At 47.2% G+C, this 21,524-nt stretch overlaps 7 protein-coding genes across 7 annotated transcripts; 3 read left to right on the forward strand and 4 right to left on the reverse strand.

Annotated features, from left to right (window-relative positions):
• Window positions 1–1,553: 1,553 nt before the first annotated feature.
• Window positions 1,554–3,390, reverse strand: N7508_006973 (tannase and feruloyl esterase; the record flags this gene model as incomplete). Its single annotated transcript, XM_058465038.1, has 2 exons — window positions 1,554–2,270; window positions 2,332–3,390. 2 exons carry the CDS (start codon window positions 3,388–3,390, stop codon window positions 1,554–1,556), a joined length of 1,776 nt encoding a protein of 591 aa, XP_058318891.1.
• A 2,490-nt stretch (window positions 3,391–5,880) lies between these two features.
• N7508_006974 (uncharacterized protein) lies at window positions 5,881–7,539 on the reverse strand (the record flags this gene model as incomplete). Its single annotated transcript, XM_058465039.1, has 2 exons — window positions 5,881–7,118; window positions 7,173–7,539. The coding sequence occupies 2 exons, from the start codon at window positions 7,537–7,539 to the stop codon at window positions 5,881–5,883; spliced, it is 1,605 nt and encodes a 534-aa protein (XP_058318892.1).
• Window positions 7,540–8,119: 580 nt separating this feature from the next.
• On the reverse strand, window positions 8,120–9,532 carry N7508_006975 (uncharacterized protein; the record flags this gene model as incomplete). Its single annotated transcript, XM_058465040.1, has 1 exon — window positions 8,120–9,532. The coding sequence occupies one exon, from the start codon at window positions 9,530–9,532 to the stop codon at window positions 8,120–8,122; it is 1,413 nt and encodes a 470-aa protein (XP_058318893.1).
• A 1,720-nt stretch (window positions 9,533–11,252) lies between these two features.
• On the forward strand, window positions 11,253–12,748 carry N7508_006976 (putative MFS monocarboxylate transporter (Mct); the record flags this gene model as incomplete). Its single annotated transcript, XM_058465041.1, has 4 exons — window positions 11,253–11,421; window positions 11,490–11,614; window positions 11,675–12,240; window positions 12,301–12,748. 4 exons carry the CDS (start codon window positions 11,253–11,255, stop codon window positions 12,746–12,748), a joined length of 1,308 nt encoding a protein of 435 aa, XP_058318894.1.
• A 16-nt stretch (window positions 12,749–12,764) lies between these two features.
• On the reverse strand, window positions 12,765–13,998 carry N7508_006977 (Transcriptional coactivator/pterin dehydratase; the record flags this gene model as incomplete). Its single annotated transcript, XM_058465042.1, has 3 exons — window positions 12,765–13,013; window positions 13,061–13,886; window positions 13,985–13,998. Coding segments are annotated over 3 exons (1,089 nt in total), but the record flags the coding sequence as incomplete, so codon positions are not given.
• Window positions 13,999–14,530: 532 nt separating this feature from the next.
• N7508_006978 (HAD family hydrolase) lies at window positions 14,531–15,223 on the forward strand (the record flags this gene model as incomplete). Its single annotated transcript, XM_058465043.1, has 1 exon — window positions 14,531–15,223. One exon carries the CDS (start codon window positions 14,531–14,533, stop codon window positions 15,221–15,223), a length of 693 nt encoding a protein of 230 aa, XP_058318896.1.
• Window positions 15,224–18,028: 2,805 nt separating this feature from the next.
• On the forward strand, window positions 18,029–21,480 carry N7508_006979 (ankyrin repeat protein; the record flags this gene model as incomplete). Its single annotated transcript, XM_058465044.1, has 2 exons — window positions 18,029–18,471; window positions 18,525–21,480. 2 exons carry the CDS (start codon window positions 18,029–18,031, stop codon window positions 21,478–21,480), a joined length of 3,399 nt encoding a protein of 1,132 aa, XP_058318897.1.
• Window positions 21,481–21,524: the final 44 nt, after the last annotated feature.

The following is a 21,524-nucleotide window of genomic DNA, read 5'->3' on the forward strand; positions in this document are numbered from 1 at the left end:
CAAGTAAAAGGATCACGATGTTACTGTTGCGTTTAGTCGGCCGTTTACTCCGAAACCTTATTTGCCATTCCATATCAAGGAGGATGTGGCTCTTGTACCGCACGACAGAGATTTGTTGTCTCTTTCCAAATACCCGAAAGGTTACAAGGGCTAGGAGTTCAGCGATGAGGTTAAGAGGGCGGTTGAGGCTACAGCCTAATTTAAAACCTGCCGAGGGGCTCTTGTCAGTAGATGGATGCTGTTTAATTAATAACATAGATGGTTGATGTTTCGGTGCTTATTAAGTCTTCACTAGGGGTACTCAGTTTGGCAGCGCCAGTGTCTCATCGCCTCTCTCATGTTCTGATCTATATAGATTTTTAGCATCGTTCTATTGCCATCATGACTCCAACTTTGTATCAGAATCTCCTGGTCAAGCTGGGAACTGAATCAATGGCTATGAAGACTGCCGATACATAACAGTATTTTTAGTATAATATGCTAATATAGCGTTTCACGTTACAGGACCTTGTTCATCAATGACCCACAATGACGACCGCACTATCTCGCCTCATCGGAATGATCACTCATCACTTCACCCAAGGTGGGCCCCAAATCCATGTGGAAATCCCCTTCTGTGTGATCTACTCATCGACTGTCGACCTTCCTACTACTTATATAATTACGTGCCACTCCTTAGCATTCCGGGGTGCCGGGAAATAGGTGTGTTCAACGGGGACAAAATGCGTTTGTGCCTAGAGGGCCGGAAGTGGCCTTTACCGTCACCTAGCGTTGTGGTGCAATTTCGGTGCGTGGTAGGAGAGGTACCGAAACTGGCGCCTGTCTTGGCTGATCACCTTGAGTGCTCATGGATATTTCAACCCCGTGGGCAAAGCCGTCAGTATAGTCGAATCCTGTCATTGAGGAGTGCAAAGTGGCCGTCAAGAAATTCCGTCGTCTACGACGTAGGCATGCGCAAACAAAGGATCCCTAAGATCAGAGGCATTACTCTAGAGCACGCAACAAGAAATTTCGTCTAGTCAAAAAGTCACTATCTAAAGCGCACCGGCGTCGAGTCTAATAGGTCATCGGAGATAGCCCCCAGGGCATGTGGCGCCTCGCCAAGTGGGCGAAGAACTTCATTAGAGCATACGGAAGAGGCCTCACTCCCGCATTTAAGATTCAGGATCCCCAATCACTGGGAAAGGTTATAGAGACGGTCGATCACAAAACAGAAGACTTCTGAGTGGCCATTTCCCATAGTGAAGGCGCTAGGAGAACGGGAGATTTGTCGAATCACCTTCAGTGAAATAATAGCTCGAATCAAGCGTGGGTCCCCCGAGGGAGTGTTTGCTGGATAAAAAGATACTACAGAGCTAGGCTTTGGATTGCGTGGGCAATATTTACTTCGGAGAATCTAATGTCGGCGTCGACAGCTTTTCCTTGATTATTGTGTTGTATTATTCTGTTGCAAGACAAACCGGAATCGCCTTGCATTGGTCTATAAGCTCTATGGAAAGATGTGCTTCGGGATCGACATCCAAAAAGCTCGAGGCCTACAGTACAAAATTATCTTAATAAACTGGCATCTTGTAGGCAGGCAGGTCCCACAGCATGGCGTTTACTGAAGATTGCTTCTCCTGGCAGATCAGTTTGCCGTTCTTGTAGTAGGGCCTCGATGGCCAGGTGCAAACCTTCTGGACTTCACCCTCCCGAGAGCCAGATTGCACTGTGGCATTGATGGTAACAGGTGTGACATTATGTTCAACCCACTTGATCATGTGGTCGAAGTTGTCACGAGGGAATCCGGCGTTGGGCTGCTCGCTGTTGGTAGCACAGTGGGCCGCTCCGGGAACAAGGTAGAGGCGGTACCACTCATTAAGTTTCTTGTTTCCTTCCTCAAACCCGAGGTTGGGGTACATGATCTTGCGAACAGACTCGTGGTAGCGAATGGAACCAGTGGTGGGAATACTGGAGTCGGCCTCGCCGTGGAAGTGAAGAAGTTTGCCACCATGTTCCAGGAATGGGGTCAGGTCAGGAAGAGTGGTCTGGAGCGAGTCCATGTACTTGGTCATGCCTTCGATCATCCATGCTTTCAAGTCGTCATTGGTTACGTCTGTCATTACAAGCGAGCTAACGTTCTGCCAGTGCAAGAACTTGGTAACCCATTCACCGTTCGAGTTCGGCGACTCAATAGTCCACGAATCCGTATCCGAGTCATAAGTGGTGGTATCACCGAAGCCGGCTCCGGGCTGGAATGGCAGGTAAACTCTGTCACCGTTTGAGTCTTTCTGGAATTCTGTATTAGTCTTCACTCTCAAGGTGCAGAACGGCATTTGAGGCGGTACTTACGAGACCAGTCAATAGATCCTGAATGACTTCAATGTCCTTTGCCGAGATGGTACCGTTCTGCGCGGGGGTGGATGAGCCGTCGGCTCTCTTGCGCTTTCCATAACCCAGACCCAAGCTATTTTCGGTGCTGGCCGCACAGCTATAAGTCTCGCCGATCATAGAGGAAACATTGAATTTCAGCAAGCAAAGGTCGGTGCGAGCAATGACTCCGTCCACTTTGCCGTCAAGCTTGTCGCACGCATTGATTGTCGCGTTGATAACGGTATCAAACACGCAAGAAGGAGGATAGTGCCCAATGGTCTGGATTTGGATTGGTGATGCAATATGGTTGACTTGCTGCTGTCCATAGCGCATCGCAGGGGCGCCAGCAATGATACCATCGTACAGTTCAGGGGCTTTCTGAACCTGGCTCATCCCCTCACGTCCACCTTCAGAGCAACCCATATAGTAGGTGTAAACCTTGTCGCTATTCTCCTTGCCGAAGTTCTCGCTGAGTCCGAAGTAGTTCTTGGTGAAGACCTTTCCAATCGCCGTCATTTCGGCGATAGCTTGGTAGGCGAAGTTGTAGATCGCCGGCCAATTCGCCGTGCCGTTGCCAAGCAGAACGACATCGTCAAAGTCAGTACTTCCCCAATAAGGAAGACCGCCGTCAGTCAAACCAGTGGCAGCTCCATAGGCAACCCCGCCGGACATATCGGCACCACCAGATCCATTGCTGATCTGGTATGCAGCACCTCCTGTGGCGAGGAATCGATTCTGGAAGTTCTCGGCGAGCGGCATCCAGTATTCGACCACGATTCGATCGTCTAGGTTGTCGTGAGAGTATGCGAACGAAACCTCACAGAAGTCGATGTTCACATTCTCCCAGAAAGTCGCATCCGTGACTGAGTAGTTACGGTACGCGTTGGCTGTAATAGAACTCTCATCGATGATGATACCGAGAGGGATGTTGTCCTCAGATGAGGGTAGGCTTGACTTCACAAATGTCTTGGTACAAGCCTTGCTCAAGGAGGTTGCAGAAGCAGCCCCAATGAGAAGAGGAGCAACAAGGCCGATCATAGTGATAGGCGGAAGAGAATATATGACCTGCTTAAATGAGCTTGGCTGGCTCAGAAAAAGGGCCATGTAGTCTACTTATAATACTAGAGCGAACGCCAAGGGCTACTGACGCCTAAGCTCAACGTCATCTTGGCCCTAATTCCCTAGGATGCAAAACTCCATCCATGTTTGCTTTAAATTAAGTGACTCGAGGTCCACATCCCCACAAATACCTACATCAATTATTCACTAGCGAGTTTTAGCCCCGAAATGCCGCGGCAACCTGCACCAAATTAACGATAGCATCTACCGGGTGTACGCTGTGTCATTCAGGCATCGCTTGCAGCGGCTGATGGCAACTCGGGCTTGTCTTAACGCAAATCATTTTCGGACGGGAAAAGACTGGGAATAAAGTAGCTTAATGAAAATAGACTGAACTAACAATGCCCACCCGGAGTTGTCACTATAACGCTTGATTGGATCTAGACCTCCCCCTTTTCTTGCACTAGGGCAACGGGTATGGCGAACCTTACCGGGATTGCGTGTATCAACTCGGGTTTATTTACCCAAAATAGATACCCGGGGTGCAGATCAACACGCGGTGCCTCTAGTGCCTGGATTAAGGCCGATGAACAGGCTTTTCTCAAACAACCGAGAACGCCTGAGTGTTTTGTCAAAATTCAAATTGTAAGAACTAGCCAGAACGAAAGGACTGCCAATGCGCAGTATTTTGTCTTCTACGATATCAAGCCTCGAGAGAATCATATGGCTTGTACAAATTGGGGGAAACACTATTAGCCGATAATCTTTTGATAAAAAAGATGACAGTTGAACTCAGTACTATCTCCAACGAAATAAATTCAAGGTTCCTCTTCCTCATCGCCGCTGGGAACTTGGTCAGAGAAACATTTGAAATGCTCTGCCAAGCTTCTTGATAATTATTGTGGGGTATTTACTAGCTGTTTCAGGAAATGTAGACCGATGGTTTCACCCGTAACGGCAGTCTTCTTGGGGGAACTTTTCTGGCGAGCAGCTTACTTAGTATTGTGCTTAGTATTGTGTTCCTGCATAGTCTTACATGATCAGGACCTATGATATACCAAATTGCGAAAATTAACTCAGCCGCGCTGACGACGTTTAATATTCATTTACTGGGTTGCGTTTAGAGTGCGCACTCTTTTATATCAAAGTATTTGACTTATTTTTTTTCTTCGACCCTGAAAACAAGATTGGTGTCTTAGCCATTCTATCCTGGGACTATCATTGTCATTTTTAACATACGTCGTTTTTGCCTGTTCTAGATTAATAGTTGGCCATCCCCTCGCATCGTCACTTCCTGCACTCTTGCTTTTTTTTCTCTGGGAATTCTCCCTTCGTGATCATCTCTAATTGTCTGGATTTTTTTTTTCTTTATATGGATCGATTTTCTGGTTGTTCTTGTAATTTTTCCAGCGAAGCAGGTTTCCCACGTTTCAATTCCTGGTGGCAGTTCGTCCCTCTTCCACTCTCGCGCGGGCTTCAACAACCCACTACCGCTGTGAAGGTTTCCTTGTTACGATCTTGACCAACTGATCTTGAACTCGCTATGAGTAAATTTACTTCGAGTGTATGAATAGTTTTTGAAAGGAACAGAGGAGGGTCAAGGTAGATTAAAGAGCTTAGGACCCAACAATCTTGAAAAGTTAGGGAACATCGTTTTGATTTACTCCTTCGCACATAGTTTGCGTGTTATATAAGCCTATAACACCGCTATCGTAGAGCGATTTAGCAGTTTTATTGATATACTTTGAGTCGCAAAAATTTCCCTCAAGCGCATTTAATCTTTTTTTTTCTCGGCATCGGCACCGGAAATAAATTAGAGAATTTATCTAACGTTATCACGACTATCCACCAATTTGCCTAGTTGAGCCTTTTCCACCCTAGCATCTAATACGCACGCCTTTGTAGTCTTTGGTCTAGAGGATTCAGCATTTAAATAGTAAGCATTTTAGTACATGATTCGCTTGTAGCAGCCATGAAGACGGAAAACAGCCGCTTGCGATATAAAAAAGGCCAGGAAGAAGAATATTGGGTCCTTCAATTTCAGTACGAGGAATCGGCACAAGGGTAGAATGTCAAACTATCTCGGGAATTTCAGTATGAGAGAGCACCCTCAGTTCTAACATCAGGCTGAGTTTTTTAATTCGCGCTACAGGTAAGATAGCCTGCATGTCTATCGGCTATACTCTTTGTACAGGCATCTATACTTACATGTACACGGTGCATTTCCTAGCGCAGAATGGTCGGACAATTGGTTCAAATCCCGTCCCGTCCCGTCCCTACCTGCTCACTCGGTCCATGGAAGCCTATTCGCACTATCCTTATTCGCTGGAAAGATGAAGATAATACCTACGGTGGCACTAATAGCCCATGTATGACTAGGAATTTCATGCATATCATATAGCTAAACTAAAAGGCTACAAAATGTAGCTTTTCCCATGCTCCTGTAGAGTTTGCGTGATAAATAAGGAATCAGACACATTTCCAAGCATCTTCATCTCGGTAAGAACCCGGGCCGACATACTTATTATGCTTAGGATATTTGCAGTGCATGCGACGGTATTCCACAGTGGTACCGTTCAACTTGGTGCCGCGCACAAATTCTGGCGCGATGCCCTTCTCCACCCATTGCACCATTGCAAGCAGCACATTATCCTTCGGGTCATTGTTGACAAACGTGCTTTGACCCTGACCGATAGACCCGGCACCGTTTCCAGGTGAACAATGACCCATCCCGCTAATTGGGAAGAAGCGATAGAACTCGTCCAAGTTTGACGGACTCAGGTTCATCGTGTCGGCGACGTGCTTATAGTAAACTTTCGAACTTTCAGATGTAATGATTGGATCTTCAAGTCCATGGTAGTGGAGGACCTTGCCCCCACTCTTTCGGAATGCCGAAATATCGCCATTAAACGTCGATATCTCATAAGGATCTTGAGAATTTGCAGCGGCGGCATCATTCAGTGTCCATGCGGCTGGATCCCACTTGGGATTGCTGTACACCACGTATCGGTACCAGTCCTCGGCATATGCGAAGGGCGTGCCGCCATAGTAAATGAATGCTGCCAGTGGCTCTGAGCCGGGCTGCATTCGAGGGTACAAGAAAGAGCCATCATTGCCATAAAGAGGACTGAATATGGTGTTGACAGAATTTACCTGCATTGCAGTGAGGCATGAACTAGAGCTATCACTCTCGGTAGAATTGCAGAGTAAAGTCTCAAACACGGGCTGACACAAATCAGGGTCTTCAACAACGCCGTCTGCAGCACCATCTAGGTCATCGCATTGTCGCATAATCTCACTGTGCACAGTACCCCACTGGGCAGTACTTAAAAATGTGTCCGCGCTGGAATTTCCCGTTGTCGGGAAGAATCGAGCACCCCAATTGATCAAGTTGATAAAGTTGAATGCAGGTGCACCGGCCACTACTCCATCAAAGTCTTCTGGGAAATCTTGCACAGACTTCCAGCCCTGGCGACCACCCGTCGAACAACCAAGGTAGTACGACTTCTTGAAGTCCTTGGCATAAAACTGTTTCGTGATGGATTTGCCCACCACAACACCTGTGTGGAGAGCTCGGTAAGCAAAGTCCTTCAGTACGTCTTTATTGTTATAAAAGTAAACGCCGGTATCGCCAAAATGGCCATTGTTGGTTCCCACGGTAGCAAATCCGTACTGCGCAGCGTAAATCATGTCGGAATATTGAATGCCTTAGTACGTAAATTAGGATATTGTATTTTTGGCACAGAAAAGGAGGGACATACATCCACCGAGACCTCCATTTCCTGTACTGAGGAATCTCTCCGAGTAATTGCTCGGCAACCAGGCCTCCATGAAGATCTGACTCTTCGCTGAGGTTGTTACATTTAGCGAAACACGACAAAATTCAAAGGTGCTGCTGGTGTCCCCCGCTCCGCCCGAGGAACAGACGCTAGGATTATCGGCCATGGAAATGTTCGCCCCTGCCGGGACATATGTCACTGAATGCACAACAGCATCAGGTACGTTAATTTTGTGTCGAAACGAATCGCAGTCGGCTTGGAAAGAATGCTTCTCATTGGCACCTCGAACAGCATAAACATTGGAGGCGCTGGCGGCCGCACAGCCAGCCAGGAAGAGTGCAACCCGCATATCAAAACAAGAGCAATTAATTGCTTGCGTGAAACATCAAATGGTATAGAAAGGAGTAGATTTACCGTTTATACTTTGCGAGGAGTACGGAAAAATATACGCGGGGTGTAGCAAGGCTCAGTGGGAAAAGGTGGGTGAAGAGGAAGATGATCCTATTACCTTTGACGGCTCCTCGACCTACTTATGAAGGGGCATGAGGTCGAGCTCCTGGATATCTGACTAAGCCAACGGCTGACTAACGGGTCACCCATCGGGTGTCCCGTGACACGGGGCCCCGCATTTCGGTTCTGAGAAAACAAGACTTCCCTTTCAGGCAGTCAAGATCGGCAGATTCATCTTCTCCACTACACTATAATCGTAGTACTTTTTTTTTTCCAAACTCGTTTTATACCAATTTTACCCCTAATTTCTAATGCCGGTCCCCACTGCCGCGTATCAATAGCCTTCCAACCGAGGCAGGCGTAATCCATGTATTTTCGCTCATTCTCACGATTCTCAACAAGAGCTAAAACATTTGAAACCATTCTGACGTGTAAATATGGCAGACATGCCCTAATTACCCTCTCTCTCCCCTGATCAGTCACATTTGCCAAAGATTAACTACTTCATCTTTTTCCCATCCTTGATAGCGAATATTCTCTAGAACCTTTGTTAGCAGGACACGATCGCTGGCTGTGATCGATGCTCCATTATCCGCTGCAAGCATACGCTCAGCCACTTTCTGGTAAGCAAGCTTGTGGGCGCGATGCTTAATGGTATTTCTCATTTCAAAATATAACCACCTCCGACACCCCGCAAGAAATTTGATTTTCTCAAGCCCCGACATTTTGTCCAGGTCATCCTTAGAGTCCCCAACAGGACCCCCTCTCGTAAACACCCGCTGTTCAATCTCGCTCGCTACCAATTCATAGTTCTTGTTCTGCACGAGAGTTGCCAACTCAACAGGGCGTATGGAACTTTTCACTCTCAGCATTGCACCAGTAGTCAGATGCTGGAGCTCACGCATGCCCATAAGATAATCTGCAACATATTCGGCCAAAATATCGGTAAGGGAAATATAGGTATGCACCCTCTCCTGCCTTTGCGCCGCCTCTATCTCAGATGTAAACAAGGGCGTGAGAAGCTCACTGAAGACAACACCATCCGAGAACAGAGGATCAGGCTCCGCGGTCTTCATTTTCGGACTACGAATCAAGGCCGTCAGCTTAGATGGGAGCTTAATGAGATCCGTGAAGTATTTCGACCCATATAGATTTGGGGCTACCGATGCCGCCGAGAGGTGGGCGAAATCATGGAGATCCCAAATAGGAGAGTAATTGTCAAGCATGCAAGTACTTGCTTCTTGGAAATCCTTTGCTCGGACGGCAATGTGTCTGATGCCAATTGCTGATATGGCGTTTGGAGGAATGAGTCTTGTCTGGTAGTCCACAGTGAAGGTTGAGCTTTTCACCAGTTCATGGACACCATAATTGATAGCCCGAATAGCATTGTTGTTGTAAGACAGGAAAGTATCGACCTCGGCAAAAAGAGAGAGTTTGCATCGTATCGTTGGCAGAAATTCCTCTCGGCATTCTGAGCGTGCGGCTAGGTATACAACTCCGTATTTCTGTGCCGAGACCGCTGCTTTCCAAAGCGATTCATGTTGTTTTATTGAAGAGAGCAGCAAATTGTTGTTTTCTCTCTCCAGAAGGAGTTTGCACCCTTCCAAAATATATTGAAACAGTGCTTTCTTGATGGCCTCTATATGGAATCGAACTCTTTCCTCATCACATAGTCGAGGATGCGCGGGGATTTGGCCATCTAACCACCATGTTGAGGGATCATAGGCAGGGGGTAGATCTTCAAAAGGGCACAGGGATCTTTCTGACAAAATATGAATCGACCGCGGCTGTCCTATTGGCGGTGGCTGTTCCTTGTTGGCAAACGGTACAGACAGTGAGCTCGAGAGATACTCCTGTAGAAGGGTTCGAAATGTCAAGGCGATTGAATACATATTGAGAAATGTGAACTTTTGACAGAGCTAGGAATTGCTCATTGGATTCACTTACAGACAATATCCGTTGCTTGCACCTTTATAGACAAATGTCAGATTTGGGCTTTCAAAATTAAATTACCTCTTCCGTTTTAGGATGCTAATTTCTAGGCGTTCGAGTATAGAGGATCTAATCTACAACCATGGTTTCGCGCATGACATCAGATGCAAGACCTCGTATTCTGTAGGGGTTACATCCTTTACTAATTTTGTCCTGCATGCAGTGCTTTTCAAGCCTGGCATGATCTTCCGCGGCAAAAATTTCCATTCTTCACGGGGCTTTGACCGTATCAGTTGCCATGCAGCCTCTTGTCTCCGCTACATGTTGCTTTTTCACAAAAAATTTGATATACTAGGAGAGATGACTCAAGATTTTTGTCAATTATTTTTCTTCGCTGGTTCATTCGCGGAAAGGCATTCTGGTGACTCTAGAGTGCAATGTATTTCCTTTTTTTCTCGTAGTTAACTCATTGTACTTTCTTTGAAACAGATTAAAAAGAATAACATGGATATCTAAACTGTCCAAGCCATAGGGCAGAGAGCAGAGTCAATTTTCTGAATAAACCTCTCTAACGGGGAATTACAACGGCCAACGTATGTTTCGCCGTTCCTCGAAACATATAATTGACTGTGATGCGAATTTCATTATTTTGAGAATGGTGCTTATTTTAAAAAACAAAGAAAAAGAATTTCTATGCAAGTTCCGTCAATTTTCTTGTTCTCATCTATGGCTTTGTAGATACTTTTATGTAAAATTAACAATTGCCAGCCTTATCTCTTTTCCCAAGCCTCAATCTGGTGTAGAACCCCGCACTGCCTAAAAAAAGGAACGCTCGGGGAACTGCATGTTTTTGATCTCACTGTATTCAGACTCTGCAATTAATTGGCTAGGTTTTCCTATGCAATGTAACCCCGGCCCTCCTGGGTCTTCCATATCAGTGTGATTATCGTGGAGCCGTCGGATTCCTCTACGTAGTCTCGTAGATACTGATATTCTTTTGCCATGGAAGTATTGATACTCCGCATCCAAAAGAGCACAGTTGTAAATCACAGCATCAACGTGATAAGTGATCTCTTTAAGATTTGTGGTCAATTTAGAATATTTGAACTCCACATTGCTCTGTGGGGAGTGGCGATCACCAAGGCGGGACGGGGCGGGCCCGGAGACCGACTGTGGCGAACCGGAAACCCTTGGCAATTACCGAATACAGTAATACACCTAAAAACACACTTGATCCCGCCCTATGTCTAGCTTTTATCTAGTCTCTTGGCGTAATAAGTAGCAAACATGAGATGGCCTTTGGTGGCTAGCCGCGTCAGCCCCACAGGGGTAACAAAGAAAATTTCAAGGTCTAGAGTCTTCGAAGAATATTTGATCCCTGATTGTTTCAACCCCATTTTAAGAGCCAACTGGAGTGTAGTCGGTGTCGCCGCAGAGATAAAAACCAAATGGTGTTATCTCCCTTTTTTTTTTTTTTTCTCCCTCTCTCTCGCAATTGGCAAACCGGACTACGTGAATTGAGGTCACGTGGCAGGGTTCCGACTTGGAAAGTAGTTATCTCTCAGATAGTTAGCTTCTCCCTTGACAATTCATCTTCCATTTTTTTAATAATTCTTATTCCCCGACTTCTTGAAAAGTTATAGCAGCAATTTTCTGTCTAGACTTGCTTCAAACCTGCACATGACAACAACATTTGTCACCGAGTCGAAAGGCGCGGTGGCTGATTCTGGTAGTGACCGAAGTGACACCCAAGAAGATCCGGCTGACCAGGTGGATGGGGGAATCCGCGCCTGGACGGTCGTCATTGGAGCATGGTGCTGTCTATTCTGCGCCTTTGGCTGGGTCAATGGTAAGATTGATTCTATTCTTCCATTTCTCAGACCAGAGCTAATCTGAGACGATTGACCACACCACTAGCCATTGGCATTTTTCAGGAGTACTATCAGAATAATCAACTACATTTCTACTCATCGTCCAGCATCTCCTGGATCTTATCGTTGGAGCCGTTTGTACTCTTCGCTGCTGGACTTGTCATCGGAAGAGTGAGTCTGTCCCATCAACCAAGCCTAGGATTTAAATGTTAACTTTCTTCCTTCCTCCAGGTATTCGATAACTATGGTCCCAAGTGGCTCCTTCTTATTGGGACTTTTCTTCACGTCTTTGGCCTCATGATGACCTCCATCTCTACTGAGTACTATCAATTTTTCCTAGCTCAGGGCATCTGCAGCCCGCTCGGTGCAAGCTTTGTTTTCTCGCCCGCACTATCCTGTACTGCGACATGGTTCGAAAAGCGACGAGCCTTGGCCTTTGGTATCGTGTCCAGTGGCTCATCGCTTGGTGGGGTCGTCTTCCCAACCATGTTGTCTCGGCTCTTGCCTACTATCGGGTTCGGGTGGTCCCTACGCATCTCTGGATTTATCATCCTTGCTTTGTTAGTAATTGCCAACCTGACCGTCCGATCAAGAATTGTACCTGTCCCTCGGCCTGTCAAGTTGAGTGATTACACGAGTCCATTTACGGAAGTACCGTTCGTTTTGCTGGTGCTGGCATCTTGTTGTGGATTCTTCGCTATGTTTGTGCCAATCAACTATGTTATTCTAGAGGCCCAGGAGGATGGAATCAACCGCGACCTAGCCGGTTACTTATTGACTATACTCAATGCCGCCAGGTGAGTAATATTTGTCTTGTCTTTTCGGGAGTCCTGATTAACAAACTTATTTGCCAACAGTCTCCCTGGCCGAATTCTACCAGGCTACTTCGGCGACAAATTAGGCAGATTCAACATCATGATCGCTATGTGTTCCTTGTCCGCCGTTGTTATTCTAGCCCTCTGGCTTCCAGGCACTCTTCTCGCCCCGGGAAATGCGGCCATCTACATCGTCTTCAGCATGCTCTACGGATTCGCATCGGGTGCGTTTGTGGGCATGGTACCCGCACTACTGGGCCAAATATCGCCCGACGTAACCAAGATCGGTGTTCGCCAGGGTGTTTTGTTTACTTGCATTAGTATCGCATCGCTCACAGGCAGTCCCATTGCTGGAGCAATCTTGAGTCAACAAAACGAGACATATTGGGGATTACAGGTGTGGGCCGGTGCAATGATGGTGGCAAGTGTATTTTTCTTCACTGCGGCTAGGGTTTTCCTTGCAGGACTGTCTATCGCGAAAAAAGTTTGAGAGTTTAGCAAGTACTGTATCCACAGATATCTGTTACATAACTATCACAAAGCCTAGCCATGGTAACATCCAGGTTGGTCAACCCTTTCGGATGGTGAGTAGTCCAGCGGATAGAGACTTTGTTATAAACCTGAAATTTTTCAACAGTAAGCATTGCATACCTCAATTGGGGAAGAGAATGAGAGCGACATACATTTTTCCATTCGGGATGATGGCGGTGCTTAGTCGCGAACTCTGCAACCTGCTCCATAAATGTCTTTTTACCCTCCAGATCAGCAAATTCCTGAATATGAACTGAAAAATATAACTCACCCAGGCCTGCCTAAACCCAGAGAAATCAATTTTTCGTTGAATTCCCAATCCATCCTCGGTCAATTCCCACAATCCCCCATTGTCAACAAGTAATGCCTCTATCCCCAGCAGGACGCTCTGCACGTCCTCTCCCTCCGCAATAACCGGCTTTCCTTCCTTCACCTTATCCCGCACCCCGTAAATTTTATCTCCTATATCCCCATTCGTATAAGGAACAAGATATCCATTCTTGTCACAAGTCTCAGCCATCTTCCCAACAATCACATATTCAACAATTGGACACTGGACTATCCTCGCTAATGCCTCGGGTGCTGCATAACAGCAGAGTATCCCCACAGAACGAGGCTGCTCCCCACTCATCTCCCACAGTTCCTCACAAAGCTTGACTACTGTATCGCCAGTAGCAATAATCGTATCGAGTATCACGATCTTCCCGTCATCGGGTTCAGCCGGGAAGGGTCGCCGGCCTAGCCATTCAACCACCACATTTTGAGTCCCCTTTGCCTTGCTGCAGCGGGCCAAGATGCAGGAGGTGGCGGGGAGAAGACGCTGTGCGGCTACAAACATTGGCAGGGCTCCGCGCAGAATGGGTATCATTGTCGTGGGAGATCCGATGAGGCTTTTGTCATGGGATCTTGCCGTGGATATTATTTCGTTGGTCAGGGCATGGATTGTGTCTTGCATTAATTTGTGGGAGGAAGATGCAGAGCAAAACTTGGTCATTAGACTGGTGAATGTTGGTGTTTGACGGACTTCAATGATGGGAGCTGAGACTGCCATTTTCTTCTGCTTTTTGTGATGATCAAAAGAACAGAATGTGTAGGAGCTATATGAGAAGTTGAAGTGTAGATGGTTTAAGTCCTAAATTTATGTGTGAGAGGCTGGTTGGAAGTATGTATGCATGTATGGAACGCGTTTTGTTACTTGGCTAGCTTCATGTGTGGGCGGGATGTCACATTAGTTTCTTCTACCGACTTTGTAATTGCGATTATACTTTGCCTGATCAGTAGAGACAGCAAGGACTAGACTGGGATGTGGAATCACTGAGTAACACTTCCAGTATTATCTGCGCCCAGGTCTACCACCAGCTCCATGATCCTTAGTGCTTCGCCACCACGGAGTCCGACCGGGCTATGCGCTAGTGATTGGGGTTACTTTTCAAAAGTTTCGGCTTCTCTCTCCGCGGCACTAGTATCTGCACTGTATCTCGATGTAACCATAGCACTTTAGCTGCATAAGCCTCGTATTAAACCATGGCCATCTTTCGCCACAACAAAACCCCTGATTAGAGCGAGTATTGTAATTCATTACAGGGGGATATAATTCCCATGTGGGTTATTATGAGTTAACCTTACGTTAGCGGTTGTCTTTATCTTAGGTCTAATCGAGCCCTCAGGGGCTTTTTAAATTGTTTCATCCTATCTACTTCTCTACCTCTCTAATTTAAATTTCGCACTTCTTTTCCCCAAGATGTTCACCCTTGCTATTTTTGACTTCGACGGCACCCTCTTCAATACGCATGAGTCCATATCCCATACTATTAAACTCACTTTCGATGCGCTTTCCGCCCACACATCTCCCCAAACTGAGATCCACCGCCTTATTGCCAGCGGTGCTGGCCTAGGAGATACTTTCCGAGCCTTGTATCCATCGCCAGGTGAATTCAATTCCACTATTGAGAACGAATGGATTGAAAAATACCGCGCTCTCTATGCCACCCATGGCCAACAACTTATCAAGGCCTTCCCTGGCGCTAAGGATCTTTTAGCTGAGCTTAATATTCAAAAAGTCCCTATTGCTATTGTGAGCAATAAGGGTGTAGCGGCTGTGAAAACAGCGCTACAGCGAAATGGTCTTGATGGATACGTACCCGAGGATTTAATTATTGGGGATAAGACCCCTGGGGCAAAGCGCAAGCCCGATCCTGCTAGCTTCGTGGATGTCTTGATTCCCACCTTACGTGAAAGCTATGGGGTAGAGATTGAGCCAGAGAATGTGCTGGTAATAGGTGATACAGTGGCGGATATTCAGTTCGCGAGGAACATTGGGGGTAAAGTTTGTTGGTGTCGGTATGGGTATGGAGATCAGGAGGCCTGTCAGGAATTGAAGCCACAGTTTGTGGCTGATTCTTTGGACGAGGTTGTAGAAATCTTGAGATCTTAGGCATCGGGATTTTCTATAGAGATTCTTTCATTGGTAGTGGTAAGGATTCTTGCAATCTATACATATCACGATCCATGCTGTAATTTTCGTTGCTGTGCAGATCCCATATAGCAGCCTTCAGGGCTAAAAATTGACGGTCGTGTTCGACAGCATCAGGAGGGCGAAGCAAGCCATGAGTTAAAGGACTCCTTGTAAATGCCCGGCTGTATAACGTAAACCAAGCGAGCGCCGCACCCCGCATCATTCTCGCGTTTTATCTCAACTCTCTCTTCTTAAACACCTACCATGCCACCAATTCGCTCTGAATCTGCTCAAAAACGTACATAACAGGAGGGCAGGATATTGTTAGCAATTGAAGCTCAAAAAAATGGAGAAAAATGCTCTTTACGTCAATTGGCGCGCGATTTCGACGTACCCGACCGTACGCTACGCCGCCGCCTAGTAGGTGTCAAAAGCCGCGAAGAAACCCGCGCCAACAGCCATAAATTGACTGTTTTAGAAGAGGAGATGCTTTATAATTGGATTATCTCGTTAGATATACGCGGAGCAGCTCCTCGTCCTAATACTGTACGAGAGGCGGCCAATCTACTACTCGAAGACCGTGGAAGTGAACCGGTCGAAATAGTCGGCAATGGCTGGGTCTATAATTACGTCCAGCGGCATCCAGGCCTATCTACTCGATTTTCACGATCCTACGATTACCGGCGAGCTTAATGCGAAGACGTGAAGACAATTACAACGTGGTTTAACTTCCTTTAACGTACGATTATGAAATACGGTATCCTTGAGGATGATATCTACAATTTCGACGAGACTAGCTTCGCTCTCGGCCTTACGGCTACTGCTAAGGTTGTAACACGAACTTCCTACGGTCGGCGATCTCTTTTACAGCCTGGAAATCGCCAATGGGTAACGGCAATTGAGGCTATAGGCGCGTCGGGGTGGGCGTTGCCGCCATGCGTTATTTTTAAGGGTAAGGTCTTTATGAAAGCCTGGTTCGGCGATAAAGACCTTCCGAGGACCTGGCTTTTCGCAGTCAGCGATAATGGATGGACAACGGACACTATAAGCCTCTAATAGCTTCAAAGGGTCTTTATCCCATCGACTATAGGCCGTATAAGGGGGGTATATCGTCTCCTCGTCCTCGACGGATACGGTAGCTATCTTACGCCTCAATTTGACGAAGTCTGCGCTTAAAACAATATTATCACTGTCTGTATGCTAGCGCATTTATCCCACCTTTTATAGCCTCTCGATATTGGCTGTTTTGGGGTGTTAAAGCGGGTATATAGTGAAGTGGTTGAGTCCTAGACAAAGCTTGGTATATACCGCGTCGATAAGAATGACTTCTTAGAGGCATATATTAAGGCTAGAATCAAAGCTTTTATAGATAGTAATATTGTGAATAGCTTCGCTAGCGCTAGTATTAAGCTATTCGACCCGCAGCGCGTTATTTCAAAGCTTAATATTCGCTTGGTCACCCCTCCAAGACCACTAAGCAATAATAGCGATTTAAGCAAGAATTTCACCCCAAAAACGCCCCGTACAGTAAAAGAAGTACGGAGATAGGCTTTATCTATTAGGAAACTCGCTACCGATGATCCTAGGCGTCTAGGTGATGCGGTAGACTAGATAGAGAGGGGCTGTTAGCTTGCGATACACGGCTTCACTATCGCGAGGCAGCAAATTACTGAATTGCTCGCTGCCAATGCGAAAGTTACGCGTAAGAAGCGGCGTACAAAAGCTCGAATAGCGCATGAAGGTAGTCTATTGGTTGAAGAAGCTATATCGCGTTTTTCAACACCTAGAGAGGTCGAAGAAGCGAGATCTGATCAAGCCGGCGGGGCAACGCCGACGCTGAATCCGACCAATGGGAGGCGCCCACAGCGATGCAGCATCTGTAAAACGCCTGGACATAAGAGAAATAGGTGCCCAGAGAGGTTTGAATAGCTTCAATTTTATTGAGAATGCGTTGTGGTTGAATGAATTGAATAATAATAGTAGATATAATGGGTGGGTGCGGCGCTCGCTTGGGTGCGGCGCTCGCTTGGGGAATACGTTAATGCTTCCAGTTGTGTTCATGTATGAATGCCAAGATTCCGAGCTTTTCTAAGGGGGAGGGTATGATCTAATATGATTCTGCTATCATTCGGCTGGAAGGGTCAGCGAAGTACTTACATAACTGGTGATTCTCAACCCTGTATATAGCACAGCAACTCGGCTACTTGTCAGATGTAAACCACACGCGTTGTGAGGTCTTAACGTCTGAAATCTCTATATATATATTTTTAATAGTATAAAGAATACATACGACCACAGGGTGTGGAGAACAGGGCTTCCCGTCCGCTCAGCCGTACTTAAGCCACACGCCGGTAAGTTAGTAGTTAGGTGGGTGACCACTAGCGAATCCTTACTGTTGTATGTTCTTTTTTTTTTGCTTTTGCTTTTTGTCATTGTCTCTCTGTCCGTCTTTTTGCTTTTGCTTTCTCGTAGTGTATGGAGATAGATACCTTTACAGCGCTGTAACTGCGGCTATGCGTGGTGGAATGTGAATCGCCCTGTCGTTATTATAATCATCATCAATATGAACTATGTCTTATTGATGAATAAATCAACAAGGCAGTTCCGTGGTTGCCAAAGAGGCTTAGATAACCTTAAATTGACCATTTTGCCGCCATTTCCCGTCTGTGCCTGTGTCTCCTCGCGGAGTTATTAACCCCCCCCCCCCCATGTGATTTGGCGCTAATCATCTCAGCCACCCTCAGCCCCCGCGATGTCTCTGTTCTTTCAGGTCTCAAGTCTGCCATGGACCCTGTATCTGCGATCGGGTTTGCTTCGGCAATTGTTCAGGTTCTGGGCGCACTTACGTCGACTATTCATGGCCTCTACGAACTACACGGGAAGTTCAGCGATGCTGACTTTACGATTCACTCGCTTATCCAGGAGCTGGGCTGTATCCAGACAGCTCTCACCAGTCTGAAGGAATGGCATCGGCTTAATTTTTCCAATTTGATGGTATCGGACGAATTCAATGAACAGTTGGTTACCGCCATGGGCGGCTGTCGAATCATCATGGAGGTTCTGTCTGAGGAAGTGATGACTTTGGTTCATGGCAGTCGCAATGACGGTACCGTTGGGTTTAGATTGCGCATTAGAGTCATTTGGAAAGAGGATGTCATGAAAGGACATCAGGAGAAACTACATGCGCAAGTCATGGCGTTGCAGCTACTACTCCAGGTCTGTCAATGGTGAGAATATTTCCCCGTTTCTGGAGACCACACACAAGCTTATAACTTTATAGCCATACATCACAAGAACAGATCCGCCTTTTGAGACAGGAAACGACCCGTCGCATCATGCGCAGGGTTCGCGACGATACCGAAACACTGATATCCGCACGGAGTCAGGCTACATCTAGCGCGGCAAGCATGTCGCGGAACAGTAGTCTCACAATTAGTGAGCGAGTTTTTGATTTCAACGAGACCCTCGCAGATTCGCTGGTATATCGCAGGTCACCTCAGCAACTCGAGCCATCCATTGGGGCCTCGGGTAGCCAGACTGACACCAATAGTGGCCGTAGTCCATTCACAGATGAGGGCTATGCAGGTACCCCTACGCGCAATAGCAGCGTTACAAGGCCGTCATTTGATGCCCCTTCGCCGCAGCAAGATCACTTTCTCTTGCCCAGTACTCCATCAGCGCCGGTACATCCAGCTCACAGGAGAGCAACATCTTACCAAGATGCGCCGCGTCCAGGCCTGCAAAATATGCCTCGAAGCAAGTCAGATACCAAGACATCAAAGACACTTGAAAGATCTGCCTCTAAGCTTGAAAGAATCTCTGTTCTACTTCGGTTGAATACCTCTAGTCGTCTGAACCTTGCTTCTTCATCTTCCAAGGGCTCACCGAAAGTAGGCAATGGCATACCTTTCACAAGAGGGAAGCCTAGACGAGAGCCTGATCCCCATATCAGCATTGACCTGACCGGCGCGGATGCTGCTTCTATTCCACAGATTGTGAAGGCCGCCCAAGCCGGATCTCGAGGCGAGGTAGCACGACTCATCGAATATGGGATTAACATCGAAGAGCGACACAAAGCATCGGGTCGAAATGCATTGCTTGTTGCTGCGCACTGCGGAAAAGATGACGTTGTTGAGCTCTTGATCCGACATCATGCTCGACTAGATGTACCAGATGGCTCCGGCTGGACAGCCCTTCATCTTGCGGCTTCACGTGGGCATTGCGGTGTCATAAGTTTGATTATGGAGGAGGGCAGTATTGCCGAGGTTCCAAATTATCAAGGTCGTACAGCACTGCGAGTTGCTGTTGATCGTAGCCAACACGAAGCACTCCAAGTGCTGCTTATGCATAATGCAAAAGTCAATATGCGTGCTGAGAATCAAATGACTGCTCTGCACGTTGCAGCAAAGCAGGGTGATGCTGAAATTGTGCACATGCTTGTGTCAAATGGCGCTGATATCGAGGCCAAGGACGCTACCATGATGTCGGCATTGCACTATGCATGCGAAGCGGGTCATGTCGAAGCTATTGCAGTGCTCTTGGCTCACAAAGCTAATATAGAAGCGACCGGTCGTGATCGAAAGACACCATTGATATGTGCTGCCGAGGCAGGCCGGTCCCAGGCTGTTGAATTCCTATTGAAATCTAAACAAAAGGCTTCGTTAAGTGGTATAGATGACATTGGGATGACTGCTCTGCATTGGGCTGCCTACAATGGTCACGAAGAGACGGTCGAAATTCTCAGCCAGAAGAAAGGATCTCTGGCTAAGGTTAATGCAATGGGACGAACCGCTCTGCATTTGGCCGTTATTCAAACACAGTTTGCTGTCGTTGAGCCATTACTACGTAAAGGGGCCGACCTCAACAGCCAATGTGGAACAGGTCTTACTCCGCTTCATTATGCCTGTATGGCGGACAGTATCGAGATAGCAACACTGTTGCTCTTACAAGGTGCTGACATTGAAGCATCGGAATATCAACATCAGCAAAGACCTTTGCATGTTGCAGCAGCACGTAGCTCAACACACCTTTTGAATCTTCTTTGTGACAAAGGAGCTTCTTTAGATGCCCGGGACGGCGCTGGAGACCGGCCTCTAAGTGTAGCATGTCGCTGTGGGCATGTGGCTGCGGTGCGAACGCTCCTGGATCGAGGATCTCCTCTCTATCAGAAGCACCAAGCTACGTCCCGCAGTGACTCTCCTCTATGCTTGGCTGCTATGGCAGGCCATCTACCTGTGGTCTCGCTACTACTAGAGCGCGGCGCATCGGCATCCAAAAAGGACGAGGGCGGCTGGCAGCCTTTCCGCTATGCGGCATATCATGGCCATCTGGATGTTCTTCAGACGCTCTTGGCTCGCACTAGTATACCCGACATGGATGTCCCAGATATCATTCGCATGCCGGAGACAATCGGGTTCTCGCCAGATGCCATTATCTCTGACGACTGCAAGGCTCGGGTGAGAGAACTTCTCAATCAGGCTCTGGCGGAGTCTGGTCTGATGCCCTCAAGTCATGCCCCAATTATGCCCCAGACTGTGAACCAGGGGAATTCTCCCACTCAATATTTACCGTCTCGTAAATTACGAGACGGTGAAAGCTTCTTACCTCAAGAGCTCCCCGCAACTCTGGAGCAAGGTCTGCCTAGCAGTCGTTCAACAACTCCTGAGCGTGGCTATCGAGCTGAACCTCCACAGTCCATCAACCCCTTGTCGCATATCCGTATGCGACCCGGTGAGCAAATATTACCGCTAGTAAACGGGCAAATTCATTCTGCTCGCAATGATTCTCGTGAGGTATCTCCTATGCGTCAACCCGAACAGGATCCTGCTAGGAGGATTGCAAGCCGGCTTCCAGCCAGAGAAGAACCACCGGTGTCGGCCACTTTCATTCCTCGACAAATCCCCATCTTTACCTCTCAGTTTTCCCAGGGATCTTCGGGGATACCATCTCGCCGCTCGAAGGCTGGAGGCTCTGCCACTATGGATACGCCAGTGCAGTCACAGGATCAAAGCCAAGAGAGTCGCGTTCCTAGAACAGCTCCTTCTCGGCGTGAAAGCGATGCTCCGACTCCGAGGCTCGAAGAATTGTCTGAATGTACTCAAGATACCGTTGATGATCACTCCGACTCAGATTCGGCTTCGATATCTTCTGTATATACAGCACCTGAGGGAGATATGGACACTGATCCTGTCTCAAGGATGGGCCACCGAAGCGGACCATATGAAATGACTGCATAAATTCCATCAGAATAATTTCAGAGCTGGTTTCATTACTTGAGTGT

The sequence above is a fragment of the Penicillium antarcticum genome (assembly GCF_028974205.1).
Source record: "Penicillium antarcticum strain IBT 31339 chromosome Unknown utg000006l_segment0_segment0, whole genome shotgun sequence".
In the NCBI taxonomy this organism is placed as follows: Eukaryota; Fungi; Ascomycota; class Eurotiomycetes; order Eurotiales; family Aspergillaceae; genus Penicillium; species Penicillium antarcticum.